The sequence below is a fragment of the Fringilla coelebs genome, assembly GCF_963513975.1.
Source record: "Fringilla coelebs genome assembly, chromosome: 14".
NCBI classification, from domain to species: domain Eukaryota; kingdom Metazoa; phylum Chordata; class Aves; order Passeriformes; family Fringillidae; genus Fringilla; species Fringilla coelebs.
In genome coordinates, this window is record NC_140040.1 from 3,413,665 (window position 1) to 3,430,066 (window position 16,402).

The following is a 16,402-nucleotide window of genomic DNA, read 5'->3' on the forward strand; positions in this document are numbered from 1 at the left end:
GGAGGAAGAGGAAAGAGCTCCAGAGTGCTCCAGGGATTTTCCATGTAACCAAAGGCGGACGATGCCCCCGGGAGCCGCTGCCGTGTGCGGCAGGTGAGCATCACCTGCGGGGCAGCCCCGCTCCCGCCAGCTGCCCCCGCTCCGCCGGTAAGTCACTTCGGGAAACTTTCCTTGCAGTTTGCGCTTGGCTATCTTGGGGTAAAAAAAGGGGTTTTTAATCTCTAGCGACTTCGGGTAAAACCAGGGGTTTGTCCCTGAAAGGAGGAGGGGAGAGTTAAATTCTCCGAGGTGAGAAAACACTTTCTGCCTGCTTATAACAAAGTTTGCTCCGCGGTGGGCAAAGGTTCCCCTCTAACTTCTCCGTAATTTGGCACGAGGTGGGGTTGATCAGAACAGCCATCGTTTAGACAGAATTTAAGGCATTTTTAACCCTTGCAATCCCCCGAGAGGCAGAACGGGCGTGCAGCGAGCAGTCCCGTTAAAGCAATTAGAACTTCGCGTCCAGCTGATGGCAGGTAATTGACCACTCTGTCGCTAATAACTATTAAGCAGCTTAGTTGACTTAACCCATGGTTAGGGGTTTATAGAAATAAGAAAGCGAAGCGACAACGACCGGAAAATAAGGATCAAATGAGGATCGAACGGTGCCCAGAGCTGCTCGGAGAAGAGCCCGAGGTGTTCCCGTTCGGATTTGCAGGCTCCCGAGCCTCGGTGATAATTATGAATGAGGCTGGAGCTCTGCTCCGTGCCCGTGTTGCCAGACAACCAATGAGGCAGCAAAGCAAAGCTCATTCACGGGCTGCAGGCTTCAGGAAGAGGCACAGAGGTGACTTTTGCTTACCAAACAGGCGCTCATTGATTTCCTGATTGAGGAAAGTGGCTGGAGACACCTTTTCTCTTGCAGTAACCTCTGCTATGTTTTCTCCTCCTCCCCGTATCCTCCGGCTGACAGATCCCCCTGCTCTGATGCCGTTCTGGATGTCCCGGTGAGAACTCTTAGAGATGCCTATTCTCTCCAGAGGCAGTGACCAAGACTATAGCAACATTAGCTACAACTCCTGCAATTCCTTGAGCCACTTCCTTCCCATCTGCGTGGATACCCCTTCTGTCAAGGGGGTCCATTACCAGAGAGCCAGGAGGATTTACCACCCTGACCAAGTGTCTGCAGTCGATCTGAAGACAGAGATCATGATCAACGTCGGGGGCATCAAGTACCTGCTGCCTTGGAGTACTTTGGACGAGTTTCCCCTGACCAGACTGAGCAAACTGAAGCTTTGCAGCAGCTATGAAGAGATCATCCAGCTGTGCGACGATTACGACGAGGACACCCACGAGTTCTTCTTTGACAGGAACCCCAACGCTTTCGGGATGATTGTCAGCTTCCTAGCAGCAGGGAAGCTGATGCTCTTGAGAGACATGTGTGCCTTGTCTTTCCAGGAGGAGCTGAGGTACTGGGGCATCGAGGAATCCAACCTGGAGAACTGCTGCTTTCGGAAACTCTTCCAGAAGCTGCAGGAGCTGGCCGAGATCCGCAAAGAAGAGGAGCTCCGGAGGAGCAAGGAAGCTTCGTGTGTCTTGGATGAGAAAACCAGATTTGGGCAGTTCATGAACAGACTCCGAGATATGGTGGAAAATCCCCAGTCAGGACTGCCAGGCAAAGTCTTTGCTTGTCTCTCCATCCTCTTTGTGGCCACCACAGCTGTCAGCCTTTGCGTGAGCACAATGCCAGACTTGAGAGCTGAAGAAGACAGGGTAAGTCAGTCCTTCTTAACTGGCCTAACCACAGAACTGATGGCACAGTCTGGGACAGAAAACCCAGCTATGGCCCAAATTAGTTCTATCTATTCTATTTTCAAGTGATATCATGTTAAGAATAATGGGCACAAATACTGTGTTGACTTTCAGCTAGAATACAAGAAAGCTTTTGGGCAGAGCAGATATTTCAGCTCTCCAAAATAGGGTGGTTTTTTCCTTCTGGAGAAGCAGCTGCCAGTGTAAGATTAACTTGTTAGCACTGACTCTCAAACTGGCATCGTGGAGTTTCCAAGATGCTTCACTCTCTATTTACAGGCAATCTCTCCTTTGGACACATCAGCTACAGAAATATTTTCCTCTGACATCTTTACTTTTAACACAGCTGGGTATCTTCCCTTGTGATAAAACTGTCAGATGCTTAAAGAGGGAGAAATATTCATTAATTTTTATATGTTACATTTCAGTAGTTGCATAAAGATTGAAGGATGAGAGGCAGATGAAGTATTTTTGCACATACTGATACATAAAAGCTGTGCCTCCAAAAAAATCATAATTTCGTGCTAAGAGAATTCTGTATTTGCCCCAAATATATGTACATATTGTAGGAGCAATACCAAGCACTATCTGAACCGCTAGCTGCATTTAAACCCTTCTCAAAAAACTCATCCACATTAATTCAGGGCAAATAAATCAAGCCTGTATCACACATGAAGGATCTTCTCTATAACATTACTGTAAATATTTCAGCATTTAAAGATTTATTTTTGTAATAATAGACCAGAGGAAAAGTAAGAATCCAAAGTTATTTCAGATGTGGTAACACCCAAATTCATCAAATAACCTTGACTAATATCTGTAATGAATCCTGCACTTCATTTGCAAATTGCCCTTCCAAAAGTGCTGAGGAAATCTGTGTCAAATGAGCCCCCTGCCCCAACCCCTGCTGAAAGACAAGACACTCCTCAGAGAGTCACATATTGATGAACAAAGTCATTTTTACATTTACAGCACAGCCTGGTGTGAACAAGACAAAACCCTGTATTTATTTTACTGGCCAAAGCAGCCTTGTCATGGTTAAAATACATCCTGATATTTGATGTCTTTGCATAAAACAGCACAGGAGGCTGAAATTTCAGATGATTCCCTATTCCTTTTTAACCCCTTAGATATTAACTTCCATTTGCTAAGGAAGGCTCCAACCTGTCAGGAATAAGCCTGGTGCTCCTGCAGCCTTCCCCAGCTATTCTATTACTTTTTGGCTGAAAAAAGGAAAAACTGTTTTCACAGCAAAAGCTGTTAACACTGTTCCAATGCTTCTTCCAAGGATGTACTTTAAATATAGAACATCCTTCTTCCAGCTCGATGTACAAACATTACAAACTCTGCTCCAGCAAGTGCTTCCTACTAACTTTGTTAATGGAAGTGGCTTTTTATCTTCATTTCCCAACCACTGCAGGAAAAGCTTTGATAAATAAATCCCAGGCAAAAGAACCAGCTCTGCTGGATGTAAGGGGTTGTGTGTTTAAAAAATAAATTACTAAGTTAGAAAGAAAAGCATGCTGAGGGTTATAAGTGTGTCTGGGAGCTGCAGTGAAGCTGCTGTTCCTGGATTTCCTATAAAAAAAGGATGACATTACTACTTAGAGATTTGCATATGTATCAGTACTTTAAAAACAAGCAAACTGCATTGAAACAAGCTCAAAAGATGAATTGTTGAAAGTGCAGGGGAGAGGATGAAGGATGAACTTGAGGAAAGGACCACATTTGTCCAAATGTTTGGAAACATTCCATAATTTACACTTACAGCACCAACCTAATGCATTTTGTCATTGTGCCCCAGAATGCAGAGTATTAAAAGTCCCTTTCTATGAATTATGTGATGTTCTGCCACAGGAAAACCAGGGAAATATATGAGACAAAATACTCATGCCTTGTGGAAAAGCAGAGAATCTGAATTACTAACAAGCAGCTTTGGCATCCCTAAATTTCCATCCCTAAATTCTTAGCCTGGAACAACGAAGATTTCCTTACTGGGATCTCAAAAGAGCATTTTAACTAGGGCTGGACAAATAGCTCCATGAAGTTAATTGACTAGAATTAGGACTTTTTGGCTGCAGCTGAGTCATACTTAGCAAAATCAACTCTCTGTTGATTTGTAACTCAGAACTGACCTCAGAGAGCGATTCCAAGATGGGGCCACATTTATCAGCAACCTGAAACAAGCATGCAGGACCTGAATTTTTTACTTTTAGGGCTGAACACAAAGATGATTCAACATCTGTTTGCTCAGTGACAGAAAACAGTCAAATTCCTTCACAAAGTTTCTGAACAACCTGAAATTCCACACCTGAATTCAAAGATTATTGTGAGGTTTAGTCAGTTCTGAGTTAAAGCTTGACAGAAGCCCTGAGGTAAATGTCCTTAAAATTACTGCAAGGATCCATTTCCCAATGTCACTGACACTGGAGATTGAATTTTTTTATATCACCCCTTCTGAAAAACAGACAAAAAAGGCTTTACCTCTGCTGCATATGTACCACTCTAGGGTCCTGTTCCTCCTCACCACAGCCACATAAAGAGAGTGAAAACTGGCTGGACTCCAGCTCAAGATGGATCAAAATAAAAAAAAAAAAAAAAAAATAAAAAAAAAAAGGAAAAATAATGCAAGGTGACTTCCACTTGACTCACTTGGCTCAGAGGCTGCTGATCCCACCCTGCAGGCACAGCAGATCCCTGGTCCTTGGAGCAGCTGCTGAGCCAGGTCTGCTCAGAAGGGAGGAAAGAGCAGGCAGAAGAGCAGCCAGGAGTCCTCAGCGTGCTCGGGAAAGTGAAAACTCGGGTCTGTGTCTGGGAGAGGGATGGCAGGGAGCCAGGAGAGAGCATCTGCATCAGGGAAACCCAGTCACCCTGGCAACCAGAGGGGAGGGAAGGAGCCAGCGCCAGGGGCAGCAGAGGGGATGGCAGGGGGAGCCTGGAGTCGGGGATGCAGCTGACAGAGAAATAAAGGAGGAGTTGTTATCACTGACACACTCCAGAATGTGCCAAATGCCATTTAGGAACCTCCTCATGAAAAAAAAAAAACCCACCCAGATTTGAGCAAACATTTCTGTAAGTTTATATGATATATGGAAATTATTTGAATGCCAACCCAGAGAGAACAGTCCCAGGTGAAGGGTGAGCGAAAAGTTCAGCAAAAATGTGGAGTAGAAAAGGAACAGCTCTGGTGAGACCAAGTTTGAGTCTGACCATGAAATAAATATACAAAAGGTTTTATTATTTGTGAGGCTAAGGAGAGAGGAGCCATCAGGAACAAGGTTATGTTAGGAATAAAATAACAGAATTATCACATTTTCCAGTGGAAATATATCCTTCTCCATGATATTTGCATCAGTTCTTTATGGACCTCAGACTCTCTTTGGTAAAAAACAGATTTAATATCACCAATGTGCAGTAATCAAGGCATGTAGAGATAGGAAAAAAAGGCATATTTAGAGGTGAGAAAATCTGTTATTGATCTGAGCAGGCAGCCTGAGAGAACTGCAAATCTGAACTGGAGACCAAACACACAGGGTAGGAAGTGACAAAATTCACCACTGTTACCCTCAAATGAAGAAATTCAGATCATCTCACTAGAGACAGGACAGAAGTCCCATCAAAGCCCCCCAAAAGTCCCAGTCCCACATAAGAGTTACAGTCTAAGAGGGGTCACTGAAACAGCCACTGCTCAGCACATCCAACCCAAAGGAAAAAAACCAACATCATTACACCAGAAAACTCTGGGATAAAACCACTGCAGAGGGGCCTGGAGAAGGAGAACACTTTGAAGCACTCTTGGGACTTTCCTTGGGATGAGATATTTCATGTAATGAGTCCCTAAAATTGGCATCCTCTGGAGAAATGACTCAGCAGAAAGGCTACAGCAAGGTCTGTCCTTCAGGAAGGCAGCAAATTAAGGTCAGGGGGGAGAAAACCCCCAGATATTTCCATTCCCTGACCCTGTTACTACTAATTCTTGTGTTTGCTCTTAGCTGACCTTGAGAGGCTTGGAATTGCTTTAGGAATTTTATAGGACCTAATGAAACAAAATCATCATAAGCTTCAACCACTGTTGTTTCATGTGAAGGTTTTATCCTGAAACACAGAATACTCATTTTTTTAAAGCTTCTTTTCTTGGGATCATTTGATTATGTGAAAATCAAGTTCCTTTTAAGAGAGTAAGTTTCTAGTTTCTTGTTGCACTTAGAATCCAGAAAACAGAACAGATGAGGAGAACCCAGTACTTAACAAATAGAACCACTTTTAAATTCTTTTTTATATTCTACACCATTATTCAGAGGCCCTGATTAGTTTTTCAGTGCTTGATGTAGCTGAAGTTTTCTGTATGATACTAAAGAATATTTGGCTTGCACACTGAGGGAAACTGCCAAGAAACAGGTTTTCTTTAAAAATGGAATAATTTTACTTGATGGGGGAAAAAACCCAATTTATTTGCCTTACTGTGAAGAGAAAGAAAATGTAATGCTCATTTAAAGTGTAAGACTATAAAGGCATATATGTACATGCCTATCTATAAATATACTGCTATATACGTATGACTTGAAATTACTTGGAACAAAATAAAGCTGGATGTGCTTTGGCTTTATTGCATCAGCTCAAGCACTTTATTCTGGGTTCTTATCAGGTCACTTTCTGCAGACAATCCCTCTCTTAAATTGTCCAAGCATCCAGTGCAATTCTGATTTTTTCTGACCGTTTTGATTAGCAAGGGAAGTAGGAAAATGTGTTTCACTGGAGCACCAAAACCCTCCTGGTCTGGGTGTGCTCAGCACAGTGAAACCCAGCTATTTATGTGCTTCACTGACTGAATTAGTTAAATTAATAATGATTGAAGAAAAGTTAAATAAGAAGCCATTAAACAACAGAAATCAGAATATTCAAGCCTGTGACTTTGATATACATTTATGAATTATTGCTTTATGGGATCTGCCTTTTCTTGAGGCCAGAAACACCGGGAGCTTTGAGATGGAAATTTCACCATCATGTTAAGACCCTGATTTCAGAGTCCCACATAATCAGTGACCATTTCCCAGGCATCCACACCTAGAACTGCCCAATTCAGCACTGAGTCTGTTATGGACAGCACTGATGAAGTTCATCTCACTGAAGCCCTGCTCTGCACGGCCAAAAGGGCACGGAGGGGGTGCTCACTGCTGACCATCTGTGCCCCAGCTCACCCTCCCTGCCACACAAAATCAGTGTCTGCACAAACTCTGGCCCTACAGAGAGGGAATGGATCCTGCCTGGCTTTCCAAAGCCAGGTCCAGTGTTCAGGAAGCACAATTAGACATTATTGGTTTGCCTTATCTTCATCCCCTCTTGGCTGTGTCCCAGCAGTGCTAAGGCTCCGAGCTTTGCACGCCATCCTGGGGGACCCCCAGCTGTTCCAGCTGTTCCAGCTGTTCTGCACTGGGCACTGCAGCAGCAGCTGTGCAGTGTGCCAGCATGTGGCCCTCACTGGGAGTCAGGATTTCTTTCCCCTCCTGCTGCTTTCAGGGCCGCAATAGTTACAAAATCCTGTTCACTCCCCTCGCCTGGCTCTCCTCAAGGGGTTCAGCACAGGTGAGTGTTTATTAAATGCCTTCTTTAGGAAAATGGGTGCTGCCTTTCATGGAGGCACTTCATCTCTGGAAAACTTTGTTGAGACAAATTTATCCCTCAAGTTCCTTCCCACAGTGTCAGCAATCCTCACTAGCACCAGTATCTTCCCTTAAAACAGATTTAACCATCTTTGGGACCCCCTGTGCTCCAGAGTTACAATAAAAAGGAATTTCTTCTTTGAAGAAATTGCAATGCAGTGAGAAAAGAAACAAAGAAACAGTAATAGGCAAAATGCTCTGACCAGCAGCAAAACTGTCTGTAGAGGGTTATCCTTCCAAGTCCAGATAAATTCCTTGTCAGTTTGACTATATTGCTCTGCACAGTTATGAAATTGTCTGCTAGATTCCTTACAAGAAAAACAAGAAAAAGTTTACTTTTTCACAGCTTTCTGCTAACACCAACACTTTGGAGTCACCAACTGGTTTAAATCAAAACCAGATTCTTCAGATTGACTCTAACAGTGTCTGCACACTAAAGTTTAAAAGTTAATTTTAACGTTTTGTTTTAGGTACACTTCTGCCCCAGGGGGGATAATTATTTGTTGGACACAGAGTATTAATTTCTTCCTCCATTCTTTCTAATGTCCACATTAATACAATACCAATATTAGTTCAGTTTCCTCAAATGCTGTAGTTGTAGTAATTGTTTTCCTAAGTCCAGGCTTCTTTCCCATCAAGTAGAACAAGTGGGAACTCATTGTGTTCTCAGAATACACAGCGCTGCTTTAACAAGCTCATCATTCCCTAAATCAGGTTAGAGTCTCTTTCTCAGCGGGCTGTAACCTTCTGATTTTATTGCACCAGGCTGAAACCATAAATCCAAGAGCTGATGTGATCCATAACACAGGGTTTTCAAGCTCTCCCTCCCCATCATTTGATTCAGCAGAGCGTGGTTTAATTATTCAAATAACAGCGTCAATGCGGCCGCAGTGATTCAGCACTACCTGCAGCACTGCAGCTGCATCCCAGAGCTCAGGTATGCAGGGAACCCAGGCTGGCACCACATTTCCTAACCAAGCCATCACTTCACAGCCAGAAGGGATTTCTGCCCTGTATCTGTTCATTTCCTGCTGCCAACGGGGTAAGAACAGCTTGGAGCCAGCTGGGGAGCCCAATTCCCTACACCCAGGTCTTGCTCTGCCTCTGCTCCTTCCCAGCCCTTCTCTATTCTTGCAGCCTCCCCTGTATCCCACTGCATTAGGTCTGGGGGAAGAACCAAAGCTTGGTTTTTACCATCCCATTAGTTTGTGTTTTTCACACAAGGGAATTGCTCAGGGAGAAGCTCTAGACCAGGACGCTCTGCCCAGGTGTGAGAAGTGCAAAAGGCTGGAAAACAGCCCCCACCCAGGAAATGGCAACCTTGGGCTTAGAGAGGGAAATTCCTGCCGGTTTTTCTTCTAAATCCTGCACCTAGAGGGCTGATTTTGGCCAAAGGGCCAGGCTGCAGGAAGAGCAGTCCTGCTGGGATAAGTGCTGGACAGCACAGGCTGGCAGAAGGCAGGTCGGGAGCTGCAGGACAGGCTGATCCCATCTGCTGCCTCTCTGGTGGACACAGAGCAGTGTGTGCATCACAGGAAGGATCTGAGCAGCAGCAGCTTGACCGTGCCAAACAAAACCTGCCCCTGCCAGGAGAAATTGAGCAGATGTGACCCGTGACCTTGCATCAGCCACGGAGCCAGGCACGCTCCTGGTGCGGATGGTGACATTCTGGCAGCCCGTCCCTCCACTGCAGAGGGGTGAGAAGGTGCAGGTCCTGTGCTCAGGGAAACTCCAATAGGATGGAGCATGTGCTCTCTGAGCTCCTTCCCTGCCTGGTCCTGGCTCCATTGGGTGTGGGTGACTGAGCACAGGGCAGCCTTTCCTCGGGAGCAATCACTGCAGCTCGGGCAGAGCTGGCTGGGAGCAGGGCTCAGATCCTTTCAGCCCTTGCTCATTTGTTTGATGATGATGATGATGATGATGAGCCAGCTGGTTCCCATAAAAACGCCCTGGGAATAACAGTGTTTGCACCCAGGGGTTCTGTTATGACTTCTAGCTGGGTTCAAGGACTTTTGTCAGCTTGGCTTCATAAATAACATGAGATTCCTTTCTCACAAGTGTGCTGTGTAAGCAACACATACACCTTGTGCTGAGGCACATATTGATTTCCACTCCAAAGCTCTGGAAATATGACATGATTGTGAAATAATCCAGATACTGATCAAGCTGTGCTTATTAGCAAAGTGTTCCACAAGCATTGGAGGAACTTTTGTTATTTAATTTGGGAATAGATCATTTGACACACTAGATCATTTGCTATTTAACCTGAGAATAGATCATTTGACACAAGAAACACTTGGAATCACTGACACCACCCTGAGCAGAGCTCCCTGGCAAGCACAGGAAGGAGATCACAGGAAATCCTGTAGTTTTGTTTGTTTTACCTCCTAGACCTGTTCATAGTTTGTAGGAAATCCCAAATTACACACCAGAGAAAACAGGCCCAGACTGCTGCCAATAAACTTCCACTTAGAGTCAATCACACCCAGGGCAGAAAATTGGTACCTATCCAATTTTATCCTCACACAGCTGCAGCACTGCACTCCCAACACAATGGGAATAAAAGGATTTCTTTCCTCATTGCACTTCAGATTAAAAGGGAATAAAGGGTAAATACCCACTGTAAAAGATATTGGGGTAAATCCCTGGCAGCAGGAAACTCATTGGACGATCAGGTAATGATTCAGAACAAGTTTTCCAAAGCATATTTTAATTGTCAATTGTCTTAAGAGGCAGAAAGGTGGGACACAAATGATCAGCACAGAGCAGACCTTGAAGGAACAAGAGGAGTTTCTTGGTGGTGTCATATTGTTATTCAATAATAATAATGTTTTTCTTTGTCTACACAAAAAAAAAAGTGAGCAGCATCCAGAAAGCAGCATGGATAGATGAGAGATATATTCTGCAGGGGAAATTCTGATTCAGTCTGCCTGGGCATAACTAAAATTATTGATGCATGTAAAGATATTCTTTTCACTAGATGAGATTTATACCTGTTGTAAGTTAGGCTAGTGCTACACAACCCTGGGATCTGATTCTGTTTGTTATCCTAGATGTCATTACACTTTAATTAGTGTTTCCTGGCAAACTAAGAGGCTGGGAAATTTATCTCTTTATATCTTGTGAGTGGCACATATCTCAAGCACATTTAGCTGGAATTCACAATTAGTGAATAAATTGCTTTTTTGCTGCTCCATCCCTGGAAGCATCCAAGGCCAGGTTGGACAGGGCTTGGAGCTGCCTGGTTTAAGGGTTTAAGATGGGTTTAAGATCCCTTCTACCCAAACCATTCTGGTATTCTATGAGTGGAAAACAGAAGCCAGGAGGGTTCTCCTGGGCACCTGTTTCCTCTGGCTGTTGAGGGAACTGCGTTAACTGGACTTAGTATTGCTCTTCTTCTCTTTTATTATAAACCTACCTATTTTTTTTCCTGTTTAAAGAGAATTTACACAGAAATATCCTAAAATCAGCAATCTCACTGTAGCACCATAAATTCCAGCACATAAGAGAACATGGAAAATAAGCCACTCTCTTATACACCAGAGGGGGATAATCAAAAGGAAGCTTGAATTTTTTTACTATTTCTGGTGGTAGAGGAGTTTGAAACAACTCCTTTGCTTCTTTGAGGTAGTTTATAAATCTAAGACACCACTCAATATTTCAGGCACCAGGCTCAGTATATATCTTTTTACACACAAAATATTGTTTCATTCATTGCTGAGCCAAATGCTCATTTCATACAGAAGATCAATACCAGGCACTCATTTTATTACATTTATATCATAGGCTGTAGAATTTCTGCTGGAGGCAAGTTCCATAAATCCTGATAAATTCTTGCATTGTTGAAAAGTAAATCTGCAGGATGAATGAAGTATAAAGAGTTCCATACTCACTGCTGGGCCTGTCATAACTGTTCTCCCATCAAAGTCAGTGACAGGTTGAGTACAGATTGATGTCAGATGGTTTTGTTGAAAAAGCCCTCCCAAAATATGATGTGGTCAGTTCTAAATAAAACTTCATCTTCCCCTCTTGCTCACAGTCAGCACCACCCCAGCTTGGAGCTTTTAGAGCTCCCACCCCACCGTGAGCAAAACTGCAGCAGGAGGAGAAAGTGCTCAGTGAAAATTTGATTTGAAGATCTGGAAATAAACCCCAGAATTCTACTCTAGTTAATGGTGAGGTGAAGGGAGGGAGTTTGTTGTGGTTTGTCTTGGCAGGTGCTGAACACTAGAATAGCCAAATGTGTCTGGCTTGTTCAGAAAGAGGAATTGTGCAGAAGTTGTTGAGGCACAGAGATTTCCTTATCTGCCATTTAGGCAAAAAAAGGCTTGCATGGCTCAGGGTATTTGGGCTGCACTGAAAGGAACTAATGGGAATGTAGTGGCAAAAAAAAAATTGAAATTTCCCACTGACACAGGAGCATCAGTATTTTGGTGAGAACAGAGCTTTGAAGTCAGTGTGCTCTGCCTGCTCTTTGGACAACAGTTCTGAGAGCAACATAAAACACTGAGCTGTAAAAATCCTCAAAACTACTGGGAGAAACAGAAATTGGCTTTGGTGCTTGATATTTCCTTCCCTACCCCCCCTTATTTCAATATTTGTTGCTTTTGAACAGGGTATCCAAAAGGATGAAGAATGTTTGAAGAGACTGACATTAGAGAGGGATATTCTATATAAATCAAGTCAGGTGCATTCCATAATATATACAAATGTCCCTAATATATAAAACATTCACATGCAAACTCTTGGGATGAAATCCATCTCCCCATGTGAAGGCAATGAGCATGTTCTCATTATGCTGACAGCATAAATTGCCTTCACTAAGTAAATATAAATTTCCATAGGGAATACTGAAGTTACTGAGGGTGGCAAGAATTAAAAATCTCCCAAACAGTCTCTACATTGCTACACCTTGGAATTTCATGCTCAGTTCAAAAGACAGCCTACATCTTAATGGTTAAACCTTCCAGGTTTAACAAGTTTAACAGGTTTAGCAAGTTTTAACCAGGTTAAACAAAATTTCTTTTCTTCCATTTCCTAAGAAAGGAATAGGGAAAACCCCACGATGATCTGAGAGCAATGTCACCTGCAAATGTCTAAAGGCAAATAAATAACAGATGTACTGGAAATTCAGCCCAGCTAACAAAAAATTAAATAAATCTTGATGGGAGCAATGAATAATTCAGGGGCCCCATCACTGGAGTGACCAGAGGCAGGTTTGTGCAGAGTCCAGGCTGCAGTGTACAAATAATTCAGGGCTCAGAAAGAGTGAGCACTGCACAACGCAACTGCTGATTGCAGGCAATCTCATCAAGCCCAGTCAGCAGCTCTGCAAACATCAATGTGCTCCAGCCCTGACTGCAAATGGAGCCACAGCCTGACCCTATGAAGCTTCTGTGGTGTTTCATTTTAGGGGTAAAATATGGACTCAGCAGCTTACTGTGCAAAAAAGAGAAATTCCCAAATGGTGCTACAGAGCTAAATTGTTCTGAGGGTTGGGCAGGGTAAAACTCACTCCTGAGGGGGAACCTCTGCTGGCCAATTCTATAACACAAAAAGTCTTGTTACTCCCAAGTGCAGCAGAAAGTGGGAAATATTGAGTGTTATAAAAAGTCTGCCATGGCTTCATTTTCTTCATGTGGGAAAAGCCAATATTTCATTCACAGAACTCATTTTATACAGTTTTTACAGACCTCGTGGGCATCTTTTGTTAATAACCTTGTCCATCAAATCTCTCCATTCTTGAATTGTTTACATATTTTCTTCACTGATTCTCATGGGACAGACCTTGTTTATACAAGTGCACTTGTTTTTCACCCTAGAAATAGATTGTTTTGTTAACGAACTCTCATTTTCAAGATGTGTTCACGTGAGAACTTGCAAAGTACTTAGCTGCATTTAGAAGTGACAGGCTAGCTAGTAATTTATTAGGGCAGGCATGATTTTATGAGGCCTCTCTTTTATAATTTTTCTACCTGTGTGTGACATTCAGGCCTTACAGCCTTCATACAAAGATGGGCTTCATTCCAGTAGGTTGGAAGAAGAAACAGAGTAAAATGAGGCAGGTAGGCCTTGCGGCCAAAGAGGCCTGACCATGACCAATGAGGCAAATGAGCTGTTTGTTCAGCTATTTTGTGTGCTCAATATTCTCTGTGGAACCCAAGGACAGCTGCCACACTACCTGTGAGCTGGTTTTGTTTATCTCTGCAGCCAGTGACTCAGGCAGATCCATATTGCTTCTCCCTCAGCGTTTTTGGACGCCGGTCGACAGACTGTTCTTTTGTTTATTTCCCTCTCTGTTTTGTGGCAGGGTGAGTGTTCCCAGAAGTGCTATTACATCTTTGTCATCGAGACCATCTGCGTGGCTTGGTTCTCCCTGGAGTTCTGCCTCCGCTTCATCCAGGCCAGGAGCAAGTGTCAGTTCTTCAAAGGACCCCTGAACATCATCGACTTCTTGGCCATTTCCCCTTACTACGCCTCCCTCATCTTCTCCGAGGACGACTCCAGCGAGGAGGAGGACAGGCCGAGCAGCAACACGTACCTGGAGAAGGTGGGCTTGGTGCTACGGGTTTTACGTGCCTTGAGGATCCTGTACGTCATGCGCCTGGCCCGCCACTCGCTGGGCCTGCAGACGCTGGGCCTCACCGTGCGCAAGTGCACGCGGGAGTTCGGGCTGCTGCTGCTCTTCCTCTGCGTGGCCGTCACCCTCTTCTCCCCCCTGGTGTACCTGGCTGAGAACGAGTCGGGCAGGGTGCTGGAGTTCACCAGCATCCCCGCCTCATACTGGTGGGCCATCATCTCCATGACCACCGTGGGCTACGGGGACATGGTGCCGCGGAGCGTGCCGGGCCAGATGGTGGCTCTGAGCAGCATCCTCAGCGGGATCCTCATCATGTCCTTCCCCGCCACCTCGATATTCCACACCTTCTCCCACTCCTACTCCGAGCTGCGCAAGGAGCACGAGCGGCTGCAGTCGCGGCTGAGCCGAGCCAAGAGCGGCAACCGCGCCGGGGAAGGCGACACCTTGAACGAGACGGACAGCCTGATCCTGGAGGGGCAGGCCTCCCCCATCAAGTACATCTACACGGGGAACTGAGCCTGGAGGTCCCAGCAAATACATCTGCACAGGGACCTGGGCCTGGAGATCCTATTAAACACATCTACATGGGGAACTGAGCCTGGAGATCCCTTCAAATACATCTACACAGGGACCTGGGCCTGGAGATCCCAGCAAATACATCTGCACAGGGACCTGGGCCTGGAGATTATTTCAAATACATCTACACAGGGACCTGGGCAGACCTCCTCCATCAAATACATCTGCAGGGGAACTGAGTCTGGAGATCCCATCAAACCCATCTGCACAGGGACCTGGGCCTGGAGACCCTATCAAACACATCTACACAGGGACCTGGGCCTGGAGATCCCAGCAAACACATCTACACAGGGACCTGGGCCAGACCTCCTCCATCAAATACATCTGCACAGGGACCTGGACCTGGAGATCCTATTAAACACATCCACATGGGGAACTGGGCCTGGAGATCCCTTCAAATACATCTACACAGGGATCTGAGCCTGGAGATCCTATTAAACACATCTACACGGGGAACTGAGCCTGGAGATCCCAGCAAATACATCTGCACAGGGACCTGGGCCTGGAGATCCCTTCAAATACATCTACACAGGGAACTGAGCCTGGAGATCCCAGCAAATACATCTGCACAGGGATCTGGGCCTGGAGATCCTATTAAACATATCTACATGGGGAACTGAGCCTGGAGATCCCAGAAAATATATCTGCACAGTGACCTGGGCCAGGTCTCCTCCATCAAATACATCTACACAGAGAACTGAGCCTGGAGACCCCATCAAACACATCTGCACAGGGACCTGAGCCTGGTGTCCCCCATCAAATACATCTACACGGGGAACTGAGCCTGGAGAACAAATCAAACACATCTGCATGGGGAGCTGGGCCAGGCCTCCGCCACCACATACATCTACACAGGGACCTGTGCCTGAAACCACATCAAACACATCTACATGGGGAACTAGGCCTGGAGACCCTATAAAATAAATGTACATGGGGAACTGAGCCTGGAGACCCTATAAAATACATCTACATGGGGAACTGAGCCTGGAGACCCCATCAAACACATCTACATGGGGTCCTGGGCCTAGCCTGGGTTGTTCCCAAAACCACAGACAGAAATGTGCACATGTGCATCAGCAAAATACACAAAGCAAAGCAACAGCACAGGTTACAGTGCTATCCTCTCTCCTGGCATAGGTATAAGCAGCAGCCAACCCAACAGAGCCAGCTCCAACAATTCCTTGTAAAGCTGGAGGTTGGGAGAATGTAAAAAGTCAGAGTTTATTCAGTGATAAATGCTCATTCTTCTCTATGACTACTAAGAATAAACTTTGTCTCTACCACTCATGCATCTTGCTGAATACCTAACACTGAATGAGTAACAAACAAACCAGCTTCTGTTGGCACAAACACACTTATTTTTTTTGCCTTTGAGTTTCCAGTGTTCTTGCAGTGAATTTCCTGAGCCAGGCATTAGGACGTTCTTTCAGGGCTACACACCAGTGTGGTTATCCACAGCTCATCCACCAGGCATACAGACACAAATCCAAATTCTGTATTTAAAGCCAGTAACAAGCTTAAAATAAAATAAAACTGCTGTATGTGACAGCTTTCAAAGTTTGCCTGTAGCCAGATGATCAATCTGTACCTAACGAATTGCACTGCTTTGTATAAAACACTGTTTGCAAGAGCATTTGCTTGAAATGCAGTTGTGGTCTGCAGACTGTAAACATATCATACTAGACAGCAAAAGTCTTCAAACTTCTTTTTCATATAATTATTTAAAATAAAAATGAGGAATAAAAAAAAAAGCCCAAGCTTACTGACCATATCAAAAAAGCCTTGGTGTTATATT

General features: G+C 44.6%; 1 protein-coding gene across 1 annotated transcript; it reads left to right on the plus strand.

Moving 5' to 3' along the window:
* Window positions 1–1,002: 1,002 nt before the first annotated feature.
* Window positions 1,003–14,547, plus strand: KCNG4 (potassium voltage-gated channel modifier subfamily G member 4; the record flags this gene model as incomplete). Its single annotated transcript, XM_084215235.1, has 2 exons — window positions 1,003–1,752; window positions 13,762–14,547. 2 exons carry the CDS (start codon window positions 1,003–1,005, stop codon window positions 14,545–14,547), a joined length of 1,536 nt encoding a protein of 511 aa, XP_084071361.1.
* Between the last annotated feature and the right edge of the window lie 1,855 nt (window positions 14,548–16,402).